We start from the raw sequence: 22,980 nt of genomic DNA, 5'->3' as shown, positions 1-22,980 counted from the left end.
CTTCTCACCACACCTTTAATACTAGAAACATCGCACCATACTCTGACTAATTCATGCTTTATCTAGCAAAAATCCAAGCTTTGTGCCTTCTATCTACCTCTCTCTTCAACAAAGACATCTACAAGACATCAGCACTACTCTAAACAAAATTTTACTCTGGTGACACATACAGCATTTTGAACCAGGTTGACACAAAACATTTATATCAGATAATACAGCCTGCTCACTGTAATAAATAAAACCATCCTCAATTTTACCTTGGGAGATGATAATGGAAGAGAGAAGCTGTTGTTCACCTCACTGCTACAGGCACTGTCATGCAGAGCTGTCACTGAATCCTGGAAGACGTCTCTCTCTAGAGAATACTGTGATTCAAAGGTGGACTCATCCGCTAGATCTGCCTCGCAAGAGTCCACCTAACAACAAAAGCAATTCAATCAGCCAGGCTGTTGCCATCACACCACATAAGCCCCAAACACATGTACACCAGCCACTACATACTGATACTTTGCTTCTTTTTTATTCCATGCTTTAGATTGAAATTACATTTGCACAGCAGAAAATTTTGCTTGTAGTAAGTCTGTGTTACTACTTCCTCAAAGGTTGCAAAGAATATCTAAAGTAAAGCAAGAGCCTGAACCACAGTAAGCTGTGGGGCTGAGGCACGCTCATGCCTATTAATAGAAGTACAAAGAATTGGGAGAATTCTGCTGTACTTCTTGGTGTCAATATTCTGATTTCTTTGGGGCTTCTTTTTTCTTTTCAATTTTCTTTTACAAAAATTAGCATGGAGAAAATAAGGAGCTTCACTTGGTGGCACATGGCAGGAATGTTCCCTTGACTTAACTTTTCAGGCTCATTTATTTTTATGATCTTTTAAAATCTGGAAACTGCAGTGCTTTACAGTGCATCTATATGAAAAATTCATTTTCATGAATGAATTCACGTGATTTTTTTTAATAAATTTTAAATTGCTTTGCTTTTTACAACGAGATTACTATAGGCATTCCTATATTTCTATTTCTCTTACATGAGAAATACATTTTTTTAAAGAGTTTCAGACATTTATGTGGGTAGTATTTTTGCCTTTATAAAAAATGAAAGGTTATTTTTTTCCAAGACTCACATTCTTTTAAATACTAGAATAAAATTAAGCCCTAAAAACCTTAATTAATGGTGCTACAGTTTGATTACTATTTCATCCCCCCAGAAGAGCTCAAGATAATAATAATAAATAAATAATAATAATAAAAATGATCACTGGGTTAAGAGCCATGACTGTATCATAAACTTGTATGAAGCAGATGAGTGTACCCATCTACAGAGATGGGATCTAACTTGTTTTTCAGCCCCTGTGGTTAATCGTATTACGAATCCATTACAGAAGTAGCAACAATCTGCAATAAATTGAATACACCGATTCCTTTTCAGGGTAAAAAGGATTATTTTTTTTTTTATTATTTCAAGCCTATAGACTTAACTGCTAATCCAAACTGCTTCTTTGCTGTAACTTACTCTCAGCTCATCTTGAAAATGCATATTTGTTTTACTAAAGCTCTGCCCTAAAAAATGTATTGTGAAAATTCAGGACATATCTGTGAAATCTGAGTATAGATCTGTCTATGAAAAACAGTACCTCGTATGTGCACTCTCAAAACATATCTTCAGCTGGGAGACTGCACATTTAGTTTCCTATTTTGCACATTTAATTAGACAACTGACAAATTTGATTGACAATTTTATTATGTCATGTATCTTCACTAATTTTTTTCCACAAGTTTCTTTTGATAGGAACCACAGATGGAAGTCAAAATTTTTAGATAGTTTTAATCTGATCATTTCAACACATCTTTAATTAAAGGTTATTTAGAATATAAAACTTGTGCTTCTTCTCAATCAATGGAGCAAGACAAGTATGGTTAACTAACTGCTAAAGGTAACAAACTGAAGAATTAAAAACATGCAGTCTTGCTTAAAGGCAAGTTATTAAGCCAGTTTGTCATCTGCAAATGTGAAAAAACAGCAAAACTGCTGGAAGCAGTAATGCAGAGATTTTCACCTTTACAGGATCCATTTCAGGTTTTTGTTTGTTTTTGCATTTTTCTCTAATGAACAAAGTTCTCTGGTGTTTAGAAGCTGCTTCCCTGCTCAAGTCCTCAGAAAATGAGGGTCTAATAATTTCAACATCAGACCCAGACCAGAACAAACAACCATGAGAATACACACTTGGAAAACATACATATTCATGTGTATTCTGGGTTGGTTTTTTTTTGTTTTTTTTTTTTAATTTTGTGGCAGGATGGTTTGGGGGATTTTTTGCTTTTTTGTAGTGCCCTATTTCCTGTCTTTTTAATCTGAGCTCTTATTGGTATCTTCTGGGCTATGTAAGGCACTGATTGCTCAGGTAAGCCACATTGTTTGTACAAGTGAACACCTTCTGACCTTGTAAATCGGATAATCACTGATTGATGTTGAAGGCTAAAGAATATTATTAGGAGGAAGTATTTGCAGCTTTTGAAGACTGTGCTCCTTGTAAGGCTGGATTACATGCAAAAAGAGAATATCAAAAACTTTTCACAGTAGAAAAGTGATATTATGATACATAGAAAAATAAACACAAGAACATTTCTCTAAAAAGGTGAGATTTTGAAAGGGCTGCTCAGTGCATGCAAGGACAAGTGGATAGCCATGCACTTGTGAAAACATCAGAAAATACTTTTCTTTCCTTCAGCAATTAACATATCATAGGCCAGATCCACAGCTCATGCAAAAAGCCGAAGTCTCTAGATGCCAGTTTCTATGAAGTCAGAATCCATCCCACCTACAGTGGATGAGTAATGTGGAGTCAGCAAACACTGAAAAATAAGCATGGACAGTGACAAGGCAACTCCTTTCACTACAAAATGCAAAGACTGAAGAAATCTGCGGTAAGTTGGGCCACTAACCAGAGCCAGCTCAGCATGGAAGAGGGCTGCATCAGCTGGCCCCTCCTCCTCAAGTGGCTGGGCAGTGTAGAAAAAGCAATCTTCCTTAGCAGAGACATAGCCCTCCTCAGGTGAAAGCTGCAGAAAGAACGAAGCTCTGAGTCGGATGAGTGGCTTGGACACAGCAGGTGCAGAGTGCATTCTGCAAGGGGGGCAGTGGGCTGTTTAGAAAGGCAAATGGATTCCAAATGCAGCAAAGAGATAATTTCAATCACAATCACAGAATTCAGTTGGTAGAGAGACTTTTTTTTTTTCTTTCAAAATTACCTGAATTGATTCAGTTCCACACCTCATTCTGAAACCCCAAATAATAAAAAAAGCTCTGTACAGGTATACCACAGAGTCCACAACTTAGTCTAGGCTCATTTTCAATTTCTGGTCTTAATAAAGACGTACTAAAACTGCCATCACATCTGCCAACAGAGAAGGAGCCTAACAGCAGAGGTCTTTATAATCTTGCTAGCCACAGAGCAATTTTGCTTGCAGGCAGGAAGATTTCATGTACTCTCTGTGTTTTACGATTGTATCTGTCAGCCTCTAGAGGACAAAACATAATTCTGACTATAAACCACTAGCTTTTTCTAACATAATTTTATAGCAGGTGCTTTTGTCCAGTACTGCAAAAAAAACAGGGATTATTTGTAATGTTTAATTAAAGCATAATACATGAAATATTGAAGTGGAAATGCCCTTTGTTTACAACTTTTGGGAACATAAACAAAACCTACATATATTTGTGCTTTTAGAGTGACATCTTCTAGAATATGAAATTATTGATTGCAATTAATGTGGAGACTCCAACAAAAAAATTAATTTAACAGAGCAAGTTAAAACATACTCTCTTACTATGAAAAGCAATGTTTGTGGGAACCTAAACAACAGCCATACCCTCTCACTCTCTCCACAAAGATGTGCTAAGAACGAAAATTTGATATCTACATCCACAAGGGTTGCAGGATTGTCAATTCATGAAAAGCAAAAATGAACCCCTAAAACTGTGTTTGGGCTTACCAATATAGAAAAAACTATCTTCCTTGTATGTATGAACTAGTGCCATTCTACTGATCTGAATTTAACCCATCAGGGATGCTCGCCCACTAGCATTCTTACTGCTACACTGTCTCATTGACCATAGGTTTCCTTTAAACCTCCTTTTTTGAGTTGTTCCAGACTACCTTCTAAAACCAAGCCTGAAATAATCAGTTAGATGTAGACAAACTGAAGACTACACACTTTTACATAAATAAAGTGTGTTGTTTAAATACAAAGATTGCACATATACTTTCGAAGGATTGGAATGGTAATGGGAAATGTGTGAAACACTTGCAAAAGGAGCAGGTGCTTTGTTAACCAGGCACAAAGTAACCACCAAGCTGCAGAGGGGGTGCACACCCACCACCCGAGATCACAAACTAGGTTTGGAGCCAGATGAGGGAAGAGACTGGTAAAAAGCAAATCCTGTGACATGGGATAGTGCTTTTTATCCTGTCCATGCCCTCACACAAGTGGCTCAGGTGTGAAAACCCCGCTCTGGAGACATAGCGGGACACCTGCAGAAAGCCTGAAGGTATTCATTCCTTCTCATGGACTATAATTGGCTCAACTATGCTAACCTGAGAGGAAGCTGTAACATCTTAGGTGTTATAAACCATCAAAGACAGAATGCTTTGTCATCTACAGTGTTACCTCAGACAGGGTAGAACTCTCAACCACACGGGAGGTACTTAGACATTCTCATCTAGCCTGAATGTGTATTAACTCATTGAACTTTGTGTTTCTCAGGTTCCCCCCATGCCTGGTGGATCAAGACTGTGATCAGCACTTTGAAGAGGCATTGAAATTGCAACAACCAAGTCTTGTCACTGGATCCATGGGTGATGACTACATACCCTTCTACCCTTATCCATTCTCTTTCTTTTCCTGTATACTTTCTAAAGTGTTATTTTTATTGCTTTTATATTACTGCTATTTTATAAGCATATATATATGCTTATATATTATTTTATATATTATTTATAAATGCAATAATATAAAAATGCCTACATTTTAAGATTTGCCAAGTATTCTTCTATCTTAATGTTCTAAAGTTTGCAAGTAAAAATTTGTTACTGAACCTCTTGAAAGTTTTGCTGTTTCCCCCACATACCACCCAGCATAAATCAAATCTCCCCAAGCAGAGTAACAGGCCTAACAATACTATACCTAGCATGAAAAGGAACCAGTAAATTCCACACAAATCAAATAAAAACAACTTTATGTCACCATCTCACACATTCAGAGAACCATGTAAAGTGTACAGTGTACAGTATTATGCCTGGCAACTTTCAGCCATGAAAGACTCTGCTGGTTGCAAGGTGTTTTGCTGTTTCCTCAGCTGCAAAACAGGTGTGCTAGGTCCTGCAACAGTCATGTACTACCCAGGCCACCCCTACACACAAGACAATAGATGGGCCACCCAGCTGTACTCCAAAACACACAAAATGTATGATGAAGTCAGGATCAGCATGTACCAACTTCAATGACATGAAAAGTACACACTGAATTCACAAATCCTTACAGGCAATGGTTTGGCAACTCCTATTTTAACTGTTCCTGTTGGGGCTCCTTTCAGTGCTTGCACTGCTTCCTCCAGGCTGCCATTTTCCAGGTTGATATCATTGACAAACATAAGCCGATCTCCAGGAAGAAGCCTGCCATCTTGCTCAGCCACACCCCCAGGAACTAATGAGCGAATCACAATTACAGTGTTTGCTGGATCAACAGGATCCTAATTAAATAAAAGGAAGAAAAAGATGTAACTTTTTTTTTTACTCTTTTATATCCTGAGAAGAGAATTTTTACTCATGAGCTTTTACTAACCAGTGTTGAGTTATGAAGAAGTGTTGATCTCCTCTAGATGAACCTTCAGTAGAAGCAAACTATCTGTCTCTACCGTCCATACATTTAGACCTCCACTTATTTTTAATTTTTAAATGTGGAAATTATTACTCCTTTCTAGGTGATGTTCCATCATGTATCTCCAATATTAAATACTACTAAATTGCTCAGTGTTGTCCATAAACCAGAAATTCATATACTTCCTACTGCAACAACAGTGTTGCAAATTCCATCCTCCCTTATACTCAGAGGTTTGAGGACACAGGTGGGCAATGTAGACTGGGGAATGTAACACGTGCACTCTAGTGGAACAAATGACTTATTTTCAATAACTGTCTTATAGTTCATGATCTTGCTCAATTAAGAAAGCAGTTTTCAAGAGGAAAGGTCTTGTGTATGCCTAATTAATTACTTACATGAGAGGGGAACATACTAATATAGTACTCTAATACACAAGACAAAGTGATGTTTGCTTTTAAGAAAACTGCTTTTAAGTGACCATCCTCAAACATACTGATTTTCATAAATAAAAGTTTACATCAAATACTAGTAACAGGAACATATAAGTCTGCTATAACTATCATACATACAAAATATTTGTATGATTCTTACAGAACTACATTCACAAGGACATCATGTTAATACTTCCAACACCCAGTTCACTTGAGTGCATGAACAGAAAAAAACCCAAAAATGCAATCTTGTAACAGCCTTATTGATAGCAAATATAGAGAAAAGTAAACTACACCAACAATTGATTGACTGATCAATTGATTGATCAATTGGTCAATTGATTGTAGATCAAACTACATTTGATCTACAAATCAGCATGCATGGTAACAAGTTTCTATGGCCAGATGTGTATCTGAAAGGAGGGACACCATCAAAGCAACATGAAAAAGCCACAGAAATAGGAAGACTACTGAAAGCTGGTGTGGGAGGGAAATGTTGATGGATGGAGGGTGAGAGGTATGGAGGAAGTGAAGGAAGGAAGGAAGGACATCAAGAAGACACTTAACACTTGATGACACTTAGTGCAGTAAAAAGAATGCCATTTCCAAGTCCATAACTAGCAGTGCTGCAAATAGTGCTTGACCCTGAGCATTGACACGTTCCTCACTATTTTAATAACAAATACTTACACTGTCACTTTAGATGGCACTGTGTGACAAATTTTTTGGGAAAAAAAAAGAAACAAGCCTCTCTAGTCTGTGTGATAACCTTCCTTAGGGTTAGAAATTATGTAGACCTTTCTACAGGCCTGCATTCTATAAAACATGAGGAATGTGTTAGCACAAACATAATTCTCCTCAAGTTTAGTCAATGTTCATTGAAAATGAATTGAAAATTTGATGGAAACAGCAAAATACAAATATAAATCTCCCTGTAAACTTACTCTTCACAGTCTTATAAGAAAGCAAAACTTCAGTGACAGTGAATTTTTTTTACTGCATATTAAAGGAGAGAATATATGACAATACACAAATATTATAACATCAAAAAAGCGCTAAGTTTCAGAAAGCTGCCTAAAGCTGTAAGATGAACTCATATTTGAAAAATATATTAAACAACTTTAGGCACTTCCCAAAAGCCTTTAGTACTATTATCCATAAACATAATTCAGTCACTAACCACATACACACCCACCATTTGTGTTAATGCTCAGAAGAGACTGAAGCAAAAAAATGTTCTACTGTGTACTGACATGGACTTCAAACACTCAGGCTCATCTGTGATTTCTCACTGCAGAACATCATGAGCAACACTTTAAAGAGTAGTCAGTGCTTCCTTCATAAAAGACACTTGCCTTTATCCTTCACATTATTACACTACACTGTTCTTCACCTTATCAGTGTGCAAATGCAAAATCTAAGCCATAGCTTAACTGTAAGGGTGCCCTGGGGCCTTAATTTCCACCTGGAAGTTATCTCCAGATGTAAATGCATACACTCCTATGGACAAGATCCAACAGAAGCCTGGAAAGAGACCTGATCCCCACAGCACTGCAAAACAGCTCAGCAAAAGCCTACACTGACCTCAGGGAGAAATTACTTGACATTCAGCTAAAAATTATCCACTGTAAAACTGGGAACAGGAGGAATATTTTTTCTGGCATCTTGTCCAAGTGAAGCAAAGAGACAGGCAATGAGCTGTTCATTGGCACACACCATGAAACACAGTTCAGATATCCATGAATTCTAAAGTCAAACACAAAATGAATCAGGACAGTTTAAGCATGTCCCCGACAGACAGCAGCTAAGCAAGGGATTTCAGAATTACAGTTCTGGATTTTAATAAATCCTGCTTTAAGCATTTAAGACCTTTATTGGATCTTGCCCTAAACACCTCACTGCAGGTGCAAAATACATGGCTAAATGCCTAAATATGCTGGCTACATCATTCATTGTCCCTGGGTCACTAGAAGACAGCTTTGTGAAAACCCTGGTATATACGGATTATCTGTTTTTCTGAACCAGTATTACCATCATCATTTGAACCTGTAGTCTTAATACAATGAGAGGAATATGTAATTACTGGAATGCCTACCAGCACTGATTAATTCTACTCTATTGCTTGGTTTCAATTAATGAAATAATTGAAATATATAGAAGCAAGATCTAAGCAATACAAAGTATTTTGTCCTTCATCCAAAGAAGTTACCTGATAGTCCAATATGCTAAATCCAAGCCCCATACTCCCTTTCTCCAGCTCAATGTGCTGTACTTCTGTTTCCCACATTGCCAGAGATGAGCTTTGCACCTCTTCCAAATTCTGACCCTCATCAGCTGTTTCCAATATTGTTCCCTCTGTGTCTGAGGAGCCAATGAATCCAAGTTCTATGTGGCCCTGAGAAAAAGAGTAAACAGTCACCAATAAAATGTAAACACTTGAGAATCTTTAGAGACAAAAATCTGCTTACAAAAAACAAAACAAAACCTAAGTGATATATCTCTAAACACAGAAGAAGAACAAGCACTCAGGAGATTTAAAAAACTCTGATAAACCTAGCACAAAATTCAAATATCCCTTATAGCTAAGCTGCAAGTATATTAAATTACTCACTAGGAAAATATTTAAAAAATAGAATTTGTGTCAAACTAAAATCTTCAAAACACTTTATTAGTATATGCATTCAAATATATGTGAAATATATATTATTACATAGTATGTCTAAAATATGCCTTTATTAAACGTAATCATACTGACAGCGGCCAGAATATCTAATAAAAGTAAAAAAACCCAAAAAGTAAAAAAAACCTGTTCTTCAGTCTGTTCTTCACTTGGTTTCACAGAGAAGTTTAGAGACTATAAGCCAAATATGGTGCCTTGCTCAGAACTCAATAGTTATCTATTTCTCTTTTCATACAAATGCTACTATTGTTTTGTATACTACACCCTAGGCCATTCCTAGATGTTTAGTTCATCAGGTTGCCCAGAGCTGTGCACTTATGAATAACATAAATGTCAGTCAAGGAATGCTTACAGTTATCTGCAAAGCAAACCCAAAAAGCACAGTCCAAAACTCAATTAAATACATTCAGATTCTAAAGAACCCACAGTACAACTTGCTATACTCCTATATTGCACCTACAGAACAAGAAGTACAGCACTTGGAGAGATACCTCCACATCCTAGAATATTTTTGCCTATGACCAGCCAGGATCCGTATCTTCTGGTGGCATAAAAAATAGCCAATAAACGTTATTTGCTGTTTCCTATTTGTCTGGCTCCAATTCCAAAAATATTAAAATATATTTCTAATCTTGTAGAGAACTTCATCTGTTTTGTTTTTTTTCTCAAGGGAACTGTCATTTTCAGCATTGTTGAAAGAAAAAATACCTTTTCTGTGAGCTCAACTTCAGACAGGCTTAGACTCTCTAGTATTTCTGGCTGAGTGACAGGTGGAGCGACTGGACGACAACACACCATTGTCACCTTAATAGGCAGCTCTTTCAAGATACTGACCACATCCTTGTGGTTTTCTCCAAGGAGAGAAATCTCATTCACCTCAATAAATAAAGAATATATAGAAGTTAGAACTACAGAGTATTTATAAGCAACAAAAATGAGTAAAAGAAACCCCAAGCAAACCCCAACTCATTAATTACCTCATTAAAAGAAAGTAAAATAAAAGCAACAAAAATCCCCATGCTAAGAGAAACTTTCAACCCTTAATTTCTACCCAATTTGGTGCTCAGCACCAAGGTATGTATTGAACTGAATGTATAGTCTTTTAAATTGCATGACACCACCCTACAAGCACCACATACACTGTAGCTTCATGTTTATTGCATTCATGTAAACCAAATTCCCATCTTAGTTCTAAGAAAATAATTCAGAAAAGTAATTAGGTGTTTAGTCGCTTCACTGAGTAGGGATAATCCTATTCAATCTTAATGCTTTCACTACATAGTCTTTTTTGGTGACTGTCTTGGTTTCAGTTGGGATAGATTTAATCTATTCTCAGCAGCTGTGCAGTGCTGTGTCTTGGGTTCAGTATGAGAGTAATTTTGATAACACAACAATGTTTTGGTTGCTGCTAAGTTGAATCTACGATGTTTTACATGCTCTGCCAGTAAGGAGGTACAAAAAAGGCAAAAAAAAACAAACATGAGGGAACAGCTGAGCTAAGTGACCCAGCTTAAATTGGCCAAAGGGATACCCTAGGGCATCATGCCCCCAGTATATAAACAGGGGAGTTAACTGAAAGGTGCACTGATCAAGGCCTGGGGACAGGGCCTGGCATTGGTCAGCAGGTGGTGAACACTTGCACTGTGCATCACTAGAGAGGCTTGCTTTCTATTTTTACTATTATTATTATTATTATTATTATTATTATTATTATTATTATTATTATTATTATTATTTAATTTGCTACAATTATTAAACTGCCATTATCTCAACTTATAAGGTTTTACTTCTGATTCTCCTCCTCACCCCACCAGGCTGGGGGTGAATGGGATGGGTAAGGAAGTGGCTGCATGGTGATTACTTGTCAGCTGACCATGACAGAGACCTTGGACTGTATCAAAAAATCAGCTACCAGCTGAGAAATGTATGTAAACATATGTACTCACATAAATACATGTAAGTACATATAAAGTGATTACTCAACCACTAACAGGCATGCTGTTAGGTATATATCACTCCCATGGTCATAATCTCTGAGAAGAAACTTACTGCTCAAAAACCTTACTGAATGCAGACTAAGATAAAATAGTATTTCATCTTACTTCCAGCAGTTCATCTCCACTGAATAGCTTGCCACTTCGTCCAACTGGCCCTTCAGGTAAGATAGATCTGATGAAATGATGACCCACTGTAGCTTCAAGGCTTATCCCTAACCCACTGCTTTCACTAAATTTGTTAACCACAGCCACCTAAAATAAGATGAAGAAATCTTTACATTTGTCATATTTACAGACAGATCTGTTACTTTCCATTTCAATTTACATGCAATGAGGTCAAAATTCCAGAAGTCAGAAACCAGAAGTACTATCATGTGTAATAGGGACAGGTAAAAACTGACTTGCTAGTTACACTACACTTTCGAATTCACAACTGAGAACTGCTTATATATCAAATAATACATCTGCAGACACTAGATCTATGACATGTGATTTTTGCAGTATCTTCTAAACTGAGATACTGCTTTTCTTCTGTATCTACCATATATGTTCTATGAAACACAAATAATTTCACATTTCTATACATGAACTTATTTATTCAGTATGCAAAAGAAGAATGAAGTTTTAAGTTCTAGCTAATGAAGGGAGCTTTGAAGTTAATATTAAGTTTTATTTTTTTCACTATTACACATTTATCCTCCTGAAGCAAGAAAATTGGTGAAGCAATAGTCATGGGCAGAATAATCTTACAAGTCTGTTATGGTTTTCATAAAAAAAATACACATCTATATTCAGAGTCTATAATTAAAATAATCTTAACATACTAATTACATATGTGTAATTTTCATACATGAAGGAACAAATCCAACACAAACATATTTATATCTATATGTTGTCAACATAATAGATGCACAGATGAAATAGATGCACATTTAACCATAGTAAACAAAATTTACCTACCACTATTTCATAATTCGAACCCATAATCCTCTGCCATTTTAGCTTTGCAGCTGCTTCTTCTGTACTAAGCTGGAAATCTAAAATTTATATTTAAGATTACTGTGACAAAGAATTAAAAAACGTAGTCAGCTCCTATAACTGATAAAGTATATAGAACATGCACAACGACATAATCATTCCCATGATGTCAGAATTCTCTTAAATATGACTAAAAACTTAGCATGTTTAGTCTCACCAAGCTTGGGTTTACCAGAGCAAAAACTCACAAAGCAGTATTAAGATTCCAACCACGCAAAACTAACTGAAGTATTTTGAAAAACATGAAGTTCAGTCAAATAGTTTGGTGTATGTGTCTGGGAAGAAAGGATACATACTAATCTCAGAGTTGAGTCAATTTTTGGCAATGTTTCAAGATAACAGGCAAGAAGGAAATTAAAAGGTTGTATTCAAGCCCTATGTGTAGTGGTTAAATCAGACTACACGTGATCAGATCCCCCTGATCAGAATGATTCAGAGGGATGGCCAAATACTTAAAAATGTAAACTGCACACTGATCCTTTTGGACAGACACTGTATTTCACAGAGAATGTCCAAAAACACAATCTGGAGATTTTTTTTTTTTTTTTAAATTTTTAAAACCATGAGCACAACTGTGAAAGAGTTTTCTGAAACTGCAAGCCCTAGTGGTCAGTAACAGAATGCAAGAAGTCTAAGCTCTTTGCTTTTTTTTTTTCTCCTAGACTCACATATATGCCCACATACAATGAAATACAATTTTAATTTATTATTTTAGCTAAACAATTTTAGCTAAAGAACAGCAATGAACTTGGAAAGGAAGGAAGGGGAGAAGTACAGTGATACAGTGACAGGCTAGGTAGCAAACGGGCAAATCTTAATTTGATTGAAAGTTTATTTGCAGGTTTGTAAATCAGAGAAATGCTTTCTTCCTGCTCATTTCTCCCTCATTCATATTGTCTAGTCTCTATGGCAGAAACCAGTAAAAAGCAGCATTTAGATACAACAGCCAGCAAACACAGCAGGTTTGCAAGGATCCTACATATTCATGGTCTGGGCTGTGTCTACAGTAAGTATCAAAATAAACTCTTCAGATTTGAATTCTCATCACAGGCAAAGACAAGAATCTTCATTACAAAGTTCTCAAGTCTCACTGATTTTAGTAAGAATTGAAAATGACTAAGAGCCTCGGACAGTATTCCAAGTCTAGTTATTGCTCAGAGACATTACTAAGTATAAAGTCAGATGTTGCATGGTATTCAAATAGGACAATACTTTCCCCAAAGCCAGGACACAGCAGTATCTGAAGAAAAGACATTAAAAGAAATTCTTTCAGCTATCCAAGAAAATCAAAAAGTATGTGTTATGAAAACATACATATTGCAGAACTTTTCAATTCTCCCTTTTACTCTGGGAGCATAAAAATGTTACACATCAAGTTGGCACATCAAGTTATGTCTGAATCTGGAAAGTGTATCATCACACAGGACTTCTGAAATGCTGAACAGTGTTCTAGGAGATCAAGTAGGAAAAAAATAGAAATAAGGAATTTTGGCAAAAGTATGGGAAAATTTGGAGAATATCACTGCACCAGAATTTACTGAATTTCAGACGTTATCAGAGAATACTAAATGAAATAAATGTAACCTCAAGAATTTGTGAAAAGGAAATTAATCAGAAGATGTAGAAGTCATGGAAGTATAGCTGGGCAGCTGCAGACAACTGAAAAGATAATTGACAATAGGAAGGAAAATTGTTTTTTTAGACTAGACTGAAAAGAGCAGATATGCAAAACTAGACTAGGAGAGAGTTGCACAAGAAGCCAAAGCAGATTGCTTAATACGACATCTTCAGCATGTAATTATTTTCAGACACATACAGCAGTCCTATTCCTACAACACTTATGATTAAGAGTACATGATTAAATGTATGATTACTTTGACTTTCTAGTTCTACCTCAGCTACAGATCTCACAGAAGATGGAAAGACACACAAAACACCTGATCTTTGCATAAGCACACAGAAGTGCATTTTCACAGAATAAAATATTAAACCTTGAGAACCTGTTTCCTGTTGTTTCATGTCATCTCCAATATTTACCACACTGGCACTGCATGGCAGTGATGGGGATCCCTGTTCTGTTTCATTGTTATCTGAAAAATAGAAGAAGTCTTTTCAGCCGTTTAGCTATTTTATATGTCATAATACTCATCAAGGTTTCACAGGTTTGCTCTGGGGCACCAACTCCCTCCTTCACTGGACTTCAGAGTACCCATATTTGGCAAATGGAATCTGGCATGGGTGAAGAAACATCCCATTTCAAAGATGTTGTCTTCTGCTAATGCTTTGCCTTCTCCAATGAGTTTCCAATGAAAAAAAAGAATAACAAGAAACCCAGCAGAAACTACTTGCATTTCTGTGACTGAATGAAAATACATCTAAATTTAACATTCTTTAACATTCTTGTGTAATTTTTTTTTCTCTCTTTATGCAATTCAGAAAGCTGAAAACAAAAAATGCTTCAGCCTGGGAGACCTGCATACCTGGCACACTCTTCATACATAGAAAACCTCTCCAACCACCAAGTTCTGATATGTATGTTGCTGCCTGTCAGATGTCTTGAACACCGATAGGCTGGAGAAACAGCATTCTGAACACTTGGTCTATGCTTCTTGTTAAAGGCAGGAGTAAGAGGATGACATACAGTAAAATGCTACTGGCTCTTTGAAAATCTTGTGTGAGATGGGGATTAGGCCTCCGTTGATTACTTGTGACATACTGTCACTGACATCAAACTATAACACAAGTAGCTGTTTAGCACTTCCAGCATTCAAACTGATTTTCAAGATGTGGCACATATACTTAAATATGTGCAGAGTATGTAAGATAAAGCTGCACTAATTTCATGTCATCAGCAGTAAAATTACTTCTGGTCTTTGGCTTCTGAGCATTTTACACAAGCATCGTCAACACCCTATCAGCCCCTAAATACTCCTCTCATACCTGTAGCTTGTAACAAGCAAGAGTAAAAGGGGATGAGATTGATTATGCTCAATCAAGGAGGGTCTTTCTCTGCTCGCTTTTGAATACAGCTCTCATCCTTGAGCATGAATAAAACATTTGCTACCTTCTTACCATTCAAAGACTTGCAGGATCAAAGTCTTGAAACAATTCAGCCAGAAGTGCAATGAAGGAAAGAACTTTCAACACTCACTTTGAAAATGTAGCAGATAATACCACTGTGTCTAAAAGATTAATCAAACCATAGTAGACGAAATTCCACCCTCATGTGCAGCAGCTCTGCCATTTGTAACAGCTATCCAAAATGAATCAGGCCCATTTTATTTCCAGTTTGCATTTGAGAAGAAAAATGTTTCAAGCCAGCTTTACAGCAAAGCCAGTTTTAATTACCTTTGGCTGTGGTACCATCCATTGTTTGGAATAGTAAGTCTTTTTCAACAGGAGCACTTAAGTCCTCCTGGGGTGGAATACGATTTTCCTGCTTAAGACCTCTTCTGATCAAAGTGAGCCGAACCGTTTGTCCTGTGTGCCGCAAAACGTCAACTGCTTGCTGGTTAGTAAAACCCTGAAGATTTGTTCCATCCACCTGCAGGATTAAGCAGCTTTTCAGTTCACCCAGAGAGAAAAAGCTCAGGGCAAAACAAGGCAGTGAGTTCTCATATCTGTTAGCCTAAGCAAAAATCAAGTGGAGGGGCAAGAACAAAACCTGTATAACTTTATGTAATTGGATATGCTAGGCGCTCCCGCTGGAGTACTCCAGAGCTAGGTGACAACCAACACCACAGCAAAGAGGGGAGGAGTGCCCACCATAGTGCGGCCAGGCAGATTTGCTCTGCAACGTGGGAGAGGATACAACATGTGCTGTGAAGGCCATATTGTGCAGCCTGTCTGCTCAACCACTTCAGCCATCTCTAACTCTGAGGAGAATATACTGGGTGAATAACCCAACACAGCCATGGCTAAGGGTTCTAGAGAGAGTAGAGTTAAGGAGAGGCACATCAATCCACTGTGGCAGAAAGACCTACAGCATGCAGTCATTCTGAGGTCAAGTAAACTTAGATACAGAGAAGTCAACTAATGAACACTGTGAAGTCCAATTTCCAAACACAACACTTTTGTAAACAATCAGATGTTATTGCTGGTTCATCCTTTTAATAGTTTAAACAATAAAATTTTGTTCTCTTCTGTTTGAAAATACTTGATTATCTCATTAACTTATTTTTTTTTCTGAAATTCAAAACTTCGGCATTTCTCAATTCTATCCCATTATCCCTAGCACCCACCACATATTATTCTTCTTCTCCCTCCAAACTCCATAATATCCTATTATTCCTCCATCTACCCCACAGTGCCTTAAATTTCTCAAATACTTCTTACAATACTATGCTCTTTGACTCCTGTATTTGTTTCTGCCTATCTACACAAAACACATACTTCATTATTTCAAGTCCTCCTAAATGAAGACTGAATCCCCTGGACCCTCAGTCATTTGTTGTCCTTCTATGAAATTATCCTAGATCTAAAGTAACTAAAAATCAGATAGGGCTATTTAATTTTTCCTCCACACTTAAACCATATTTTAAAAATATTTTTTATTCTTCTGTGTCTGAGATCACCCAAATAATTTTCTCCTTCTGCATCTGCAGTAGAAAAAGAAAACTGGAAAAATCTGTTTAAGCTGTTTGTACTCACAATGTAAATCATTAAAAGCGAGACATATACTTCCACAAACAAACATGCAGGCACTCTGGAGAGAGACCATAAGCTGTTCTTAGTGCTATCTTCACACAAATGCAAGGACAGATCTATGAGCGACACAAAAATGCGCTCCCTGCATTCAGGATCTGATTTCCAACACAAACCAACAGTTTATGGATGAAACTATGGTCTTCTTTCTCTGAATACCTAAAATCTTATTGACACATTTTTAAAATAATTTTGAAAACAGTTACCCGATTTGAATCAAATTTTGAAATTTCACACTTACTAACCTCCCACAGATATATAATGATATACTCTCACATACAATACAGGTTTTTTTTAAGAAATATAAGTTATGTGCTGGTAGCATAATCAAAAAAGCATGTGATGAGATACTCTGTCAGAAAAGGACTGAGAACTGCAACACTGATCCCAGGTATTTTAGTACTACAGGAGCATTTCTTCACAACATAAGAAGCAGTCTTGTAGACAAGCAATCTCCCTTCTTCCTGTGTTTACTTACAACTATAATTTGATCTCCCACATGGATTCTGCCGTCATGTTCAACAGCACTGCCTTTTGTAATGCTTTTCACAAAGATACCAGAAGGTTCTGGGATGAAAAAAACGGGAAAATTAATTTAACTGATTTCTTAAGAAACTATTTGCAATGCAAGTAAAGGCACCAGTCAAAGCAGGGAAAAAAAAAACCAACCAAAAACCAAAACAACACAATCTCTAAGTAAGATAATAATAAAGATAATCATAAAGAAAGAAAAAATTTAAGAAAAATGTACCTATTATTATCATCTTAAAGAATGAGCCAGATTAATGTCTGCTTGCTTTGGATCAATTTCATTCAAAACCTTAAAATGCCAAATTCACAATTCTTGATGAAAAACAAGAAATATTCTAACTTACTTTAATCTAAATGTTGAAACCAACATAGACAAAAACATAGCTCTGACTTTTGCCAGATCTGGACAGAAAATTCATCTTGAGTACACTAATCTGGTAATTTCTGAATTGTCTATGTACTTAATAACAACTTAAGAAAATCCACGTTTGGATTGCTAAATTGAGAAAATGATAAGCGAACTTAAAAACCACAACTTACGTTTTAACCAGTTTTTAACTGCAGTATTCACAATTTGATAAAAAGGTAACAAAGTTTTAAAAACCCCAACAAAAAAACTAAATTAAACAAAACAACCTCCCATCAAACAGAAACAGTTACTAACTAGTTACTAGTCACTATTTTTGAATCAGAAGGAAATATAGAGGAAACACCTACAGAAGGATATTTTACTAAAAAAACATTTCAGGAAAAACACACTTGCCTTTGAAATAAATTCAACAGCTCAATAAAGTGAAAATATATGGAGTTCCTACATGCACATTTTGTACAGCTTACATGAAATCAGGAAAATAATAGAATAAACTGGCATGAAATAACTCTGATGGTCTCAGGCCTGTAACACTGGTATCAGAAATCTTAAATGCATCTCCTTTCTCTCAACAAATGTTCTCACTCTGTTAAATGAATATGTTTAATGTGAAGATAATCCACTACATAATGCATTTTGAAAGCTATCACAGGCTTTGAAGATTTCAAGCTAACTTTGTACTGGCCCTCAATATGACAAAAATTGCGAGGAAGGAGGGTTAATGACTCAATTCAGCTTAGGAAAAATAAGATTACATATATATTCCAGTCACCACATCAAAAAGTCCCTCTTTTCCTATATCTATATATCTATATCTCTCTCTCTCTCCATATAGATATTATTTCTTTAGGGGAGGGAAGAAGGGTGAACTTGTTTTTTTTTTTTTTATTTGCCCAGGTTTTGTGCATAATTAAATAGCTGGTCCCCCTAACTTCAAAGCATGATATTTGTTGTCCAGTAGTTTTATTGCTGCTTCTTTGACAGGAAAGTTGTTCTATAACTGTTATGTCACAAAACTGAGTTACCTAATTAGTTCCTGATGCAAGAATATTCTCTAACATAGTTACAAGCAGCACAGTAATTTCAAACTGAAGACTAGTGATACCCAAACACTAAATCAGTTAAAATATGCTCTCAGATTTATACATGTTCTACATCATAATTTTGAAGATTCAACTGGAAGCTGCTTAAAAGTGGACTTGCACAAACTGTGCCTGTCTGGTCCTGGAAGTCCAGTTTTTTCTCATACAAAAATTAATAGCTGTAAACTGCCAAAAACATGGAAAGTATCTATCTATCTATCTATCTATCATTTTTTGAACAACATACACGTGGATACAAGTCAAACAAACAGCTCTTTGAGAAGCTTTATGACACATTCAAGAGAGATCCCTTCCTTGCAATATTCAATTTGCCAAATTTCCCCTAAAGAGGCCTAACAGAGTTCTGAATTATTCTTATGAAAAATGTAGTGGAAATTACAAAGTAAAAATAAGCAACTGTCCATTAACATTTCTGCATTTATTTATTTAAACAATCTTATTTACTGTCTGCCACAGCCCACAGGTGAAGAAACATTTATTACATCCAGAAGTCATTAAAGAAGTCATGATGTGCTAGCAGCATTACACACATTGTTTAAAAATTAATAACAATCTCTTAAGACTACTTAGAATGCTATTGTGTTGCCTTGTAAGAAGGCTACTTCTAAGAAAAAGGGCTCAACCTATTTTGCCACTTATTTTCAAAAACACGTAAACACAAGTTTAGCCAAAAGAGAAGATAAAAACTGATTTAAAAATACTGAGGTAGGATTTTATAATAATATCAATTGCTTTTATTCTGAAAATCCTTCTTATAAAAGGAAACCAATTACTTTTTTCTTTACAAATTTCAAATAGATTTTATATGGTTAAGGATTTTTTTAAGAGAAGATATACCAAGATTAAGTCTTTGATGCATATATACTATAGTATGCAATAGACTGCATAATAAAGTGCAGGAATCAACAATTACCTGATGTCTTGTCTCCAATGTAACCTGCAATAGTTATTCCTAAACCCTGGTTGTTTTTAGTGAGTTCAACATTGAATTTCTCCCCATCTTCACAGCTATCAACAGAAGCATCATCCTAAAAAGAAAAGGGGGATTAGAAATGAAGCTTTCCTTTTTTAAAGATTCACAACATTCTTTAATGTCAGTGACACATAAAATTAGATACAAACACAAAAAAGGAAGCATGAAATTTGCGTCTGTTCCTGTCATCAGAGAAGCAAGAAACAGTTAGCATTCCTCATGGTAAACAAATGCAGGGCAGGTCATGTCTTCACCCCACTACTCTAACATATCAAATCATTATTTAAAGACCAAAATGACTGGTGAAAGTTGTACAAATTGAACAATGAAATTTGTCTACAGTAAGTTATATTCATATATATATATATATATATATATATATATATATGAATATTTAGCTTGCTGCCTTTCTGGAACTCCCTCAGAACTAACTTTAGATTGGTGTGTTATCAAAAACAAGAAAAAGAACCCCCAAATTGTATTTTTTATTCTATTTCTAAATTTCTAAGTCTAAATTTCTGCTTATTAACTACAGGTATCCTTTTAAAACTTGCAAGCTTAAAATATGCTAAAAGCTATCACTTAGGTAATTATATTTCTTGCTCTTGAAATGCTTAAAAATTTTGTTTTAGTACATAGCAATTATACTTCCAGCTAGCTAAGTAATTACAATCTTCATTAACACCTGCTATAACTCTCAGAATTTCAGGAACAACAGATTTTGGCGCTGTTTAATTACTTGTTATTAATGAAAGTGGAACACATATTAAAATCCTATTTTAACAATAAGGTGTTTGTATTAAAAGTTTTTATTCTGTCCCTTCTGCATGCCAATGGAGACTATTTTTTTTTTTAAGAGCCAATACGGCAACCAGGCAGATACTAACTAAACCCAGTTTAAATAGGTAAGTATGTGCCAGAAAAGACATCAAGAGAGCTATCATGCTACTTGCCAGAAGAGAATCAGACTTGAGCTCTGATAAAGTATCTCTTTATCCAAGCAACTCCACCAGACAACCAAATTAAACACAAGAAAAATAAATGTTTAATATATTAATCATCCCTCTGATTGAAAATACAGGATTATTTTGGCTACAGGTAATGCCACTAAAAAAAGATCCAATTCCTATAGCCTCATGAATTTTTACAGAATAGGCATCTGCAGGTAACATGACAAGAACTGCCATTTTGCATAGCCATGGTCTAGTTTTAAAAGCATCATGAAGTTTAAGGGCATCCATCCACACTGTATCAGATAGGAAGAAACAAAAAAATTTAACTGTTTGAATCATCATCTTCACTTCAGACCCAAATCAATGAGTTTTACATGACTGTTAACAGGGTGCTCCTTCCAAGAATGTGACTTTGTGTAGGCAGGACCAGTCTAAAAATAGCCTGCCTCCTGCCAGGGGAGAAGCACCAGGAAAGAGGTATTGAGAAGTATGGAAATTGGGAAGGTGGCAAAAACCTTAAACTGCACCCCTTTGCTGCTTTGAGCTATTTTGTAAGTACTAGAAATCATATATATTCTGTAGCTGCAGATACATCCTTTAACATTGCATCACATAACCTCAAAAAGGCAAATACTGCAGAAATACACACATATAAAATTATCAAATTCAGCTTTTATTTTGAGAGATGCATTTCAGACAAGCAATACTAGGGCTAAACATCAATCCCTTTATCTAAAATGCAGAAAGGTTTTACATCTCTGAGTGCTGTAAAGACACAAAAGTACTAGTCTATCTCTCGTCTTCAATGCTCAGAAGCATCTGTGTTAAGCTTAGCTTTCTTTGCTTTATAGCCACTAAACAGGGGATGAATATATGTTAGGTTTTCACAGATATCACTACAATGGACAGAGACAAAATGATGGTATCACCATCATAAATTGTTACATAACAATCATGCATAAATGGCAAAGACTTTTTCTCTTCTGATGTGACTTGTCTCAAATCTACATTGCAAATGAAGAAAATGTCTAGAAAAACAACAGGAAAAAGTAAACCAAAAAATTCTACCTAGGGGTAGGCTCAAAACCAAACCTTTTCTTCTCTCATTAATTTACTTCATATATTAACATTTAAATGTACCTAGTCATAGCCACATGTGGCAAAACAGTATTGATTCTGATTCCCATGAAACCAGACTGTTACAAAAATGCAAATTATCTGCTTTATAGAGATCTTGAGTTGACAAGTCATGATAATATTTACAGCATTTTTTAAGTGGCTGACATTTATAGAGAAGTAACAATACAAAGTTCGATCATCAGCAGGGGGTAAGGGCAGCAGCTGGCTTACTTTTTTTAGAAAACATCTAGCAAATGAGCAATGACAGGTGATGTAGGAAACTATTAGCATCTGTGTGCTGGTGCAGGGAGAAAAGTTCTGATGAGCAGATGAAATTATATGGAAAGAAAAAGGGCAGGCAGAGAGAGAAATGCTGAAGAGTCATTAGTCATAGTTCTGTCCTGAAGGAAAGACTGCATTGTTTCAGGTTTCCCAATGTAATAACATACCCTTATAAGTAACCCAGAACAAGTTGTTAATCAGATTAACCATGGACTCATTAGATTCAAATTCTCCCAGACTGTCAGATGAGAATAGTGCTACTGGGAAAGAAAATTCTAGCTTTTGAGAACCTAAACACAGAAGACATTCAAATAGCAGTTAAAAAGAAAAGAAGTTTGCAATGAGTTACATATGTTCACTGTTGCTTACCTGTTTCTCTGGTGTAGAGGTGGGCACTGGTGTACCTGGAGGAACTGCTGGTAGAAGTGACTCCTCAACAGGACCTCTTGCAATTACCAGTTTCACTCTATTTCCACACTGCCTTAGAACTTGTGCCACCTGCTCACTGCTCATTCCAGCTAGGTCTGTATCACCAATTTTCAAGATGTGATCTCCACTACACAATCTTCCATGCTGATGGAAAAATAATGAAAAAATGGCATTTGTCCCATGTACCACACAATTAGAAAAAAAACACATAGCTTTAGTCACTTCTAAGACATATGAATCAGGTAACATTTTTTGGATAGCAAGTCAATATCTTAATAACATGGAGAAGAAAAGAAGGTTGACCAATGGCACATGACTTTTTCTAGGAATTTCCCCAGAAATATCCAGGACATCCTTTTTAAAGATGTCACCCAAGCACAGAGAAAAGAATGTGTTTAGCTATGGTTACTCCTTCTGGTATTTAACTACTACATGTAGATTGCAGAACTTTGGGTTTCATTTTCAAGCACATTTCCAAAAAACAGATA

General features: G+C 36.0%; 1 protein-coding gene across 15 annotated transcripts in view; it reads right to left on the bottom strand.

The window, feature by feature from the left end:
* Positions 1-22,980, bottom strand: part of MPDZ (multiple PDZ domain crumbs cell polarity complex component) — a 101,505-nt gene that overhangs the window by 47,893 nt on the left and 30,632 nt on the right. For 10 of the 15 annotated variants that reach the window (XM_088054058.1, XM_088054059.1, XM_088054064.1 and 7 more), the window contains 12 exons: positions 22,433-22,636; positions 19,650-19,764; positions 17,211-17,299; positions 15,377-15,572; positions 14,020-14,118; positions 11,951-12,027; positions 11,096-11,242; positions 9,702-9,869; positions 8,523-8,708; positions 5,542-5,751; positions 2,946-3,062; positions 258-416 (listed from right to left, as the gene is read on the bottom strand). In XM_088054058.1, coding sequence (XP_087910184.1) covers positions 258-416; positions 2,946-3,062; positions 5,542-5,751; positions 8,523-8,708; positions 9,702-9,869; positions 11,096-11,242; positions 11,951-12,027; positions 14,020-14,118; positions 15,377-15,572; positions 17,211-17,299; positions 19,650-19,764; positions 22,433-22,636 — 1,767 coding nt within the window. The remainder of the gene's footprint in view (positions 1-257; positions 417-2,945; positions 3,063-5,541; positions 5,752-8,522; positions 8,709-9,701; positions 9,870-11,095; positions 11,243-11,950; positions 12,028-14,019; positions 14,119-15,376; positions 15,573-17,210; positions 17,300-19,649; positions 19,765-22,432; positions 22,637-22,980) is intronic. The other 5 variants (XM_088054060.1, XM_088054063.1, XM_005522675.3 and 2 more) reach the window with 3 other exon arrangements.

This window comes from Pseudopodoces humilis, chromosome 4, assembly GCF_049639895.1.
Source record: "Pseudopodoces humilis isolate 2021_Gansu_Grassland_sample_001 chromosome 4, ASM4963989v1, whole genome shotgun sequence".
Classification (NCBI taxonomy): Eukaryota; Metazoa; Chordata; class Aves; order Passeriformes; family Paridae; genus Pseudopodoces; species Pseudopodoces humilis.
Note: the sequence above shows the minus strand (reverse complement) of the source record. Positions and strands in the feature narration are given on the sequence as shown.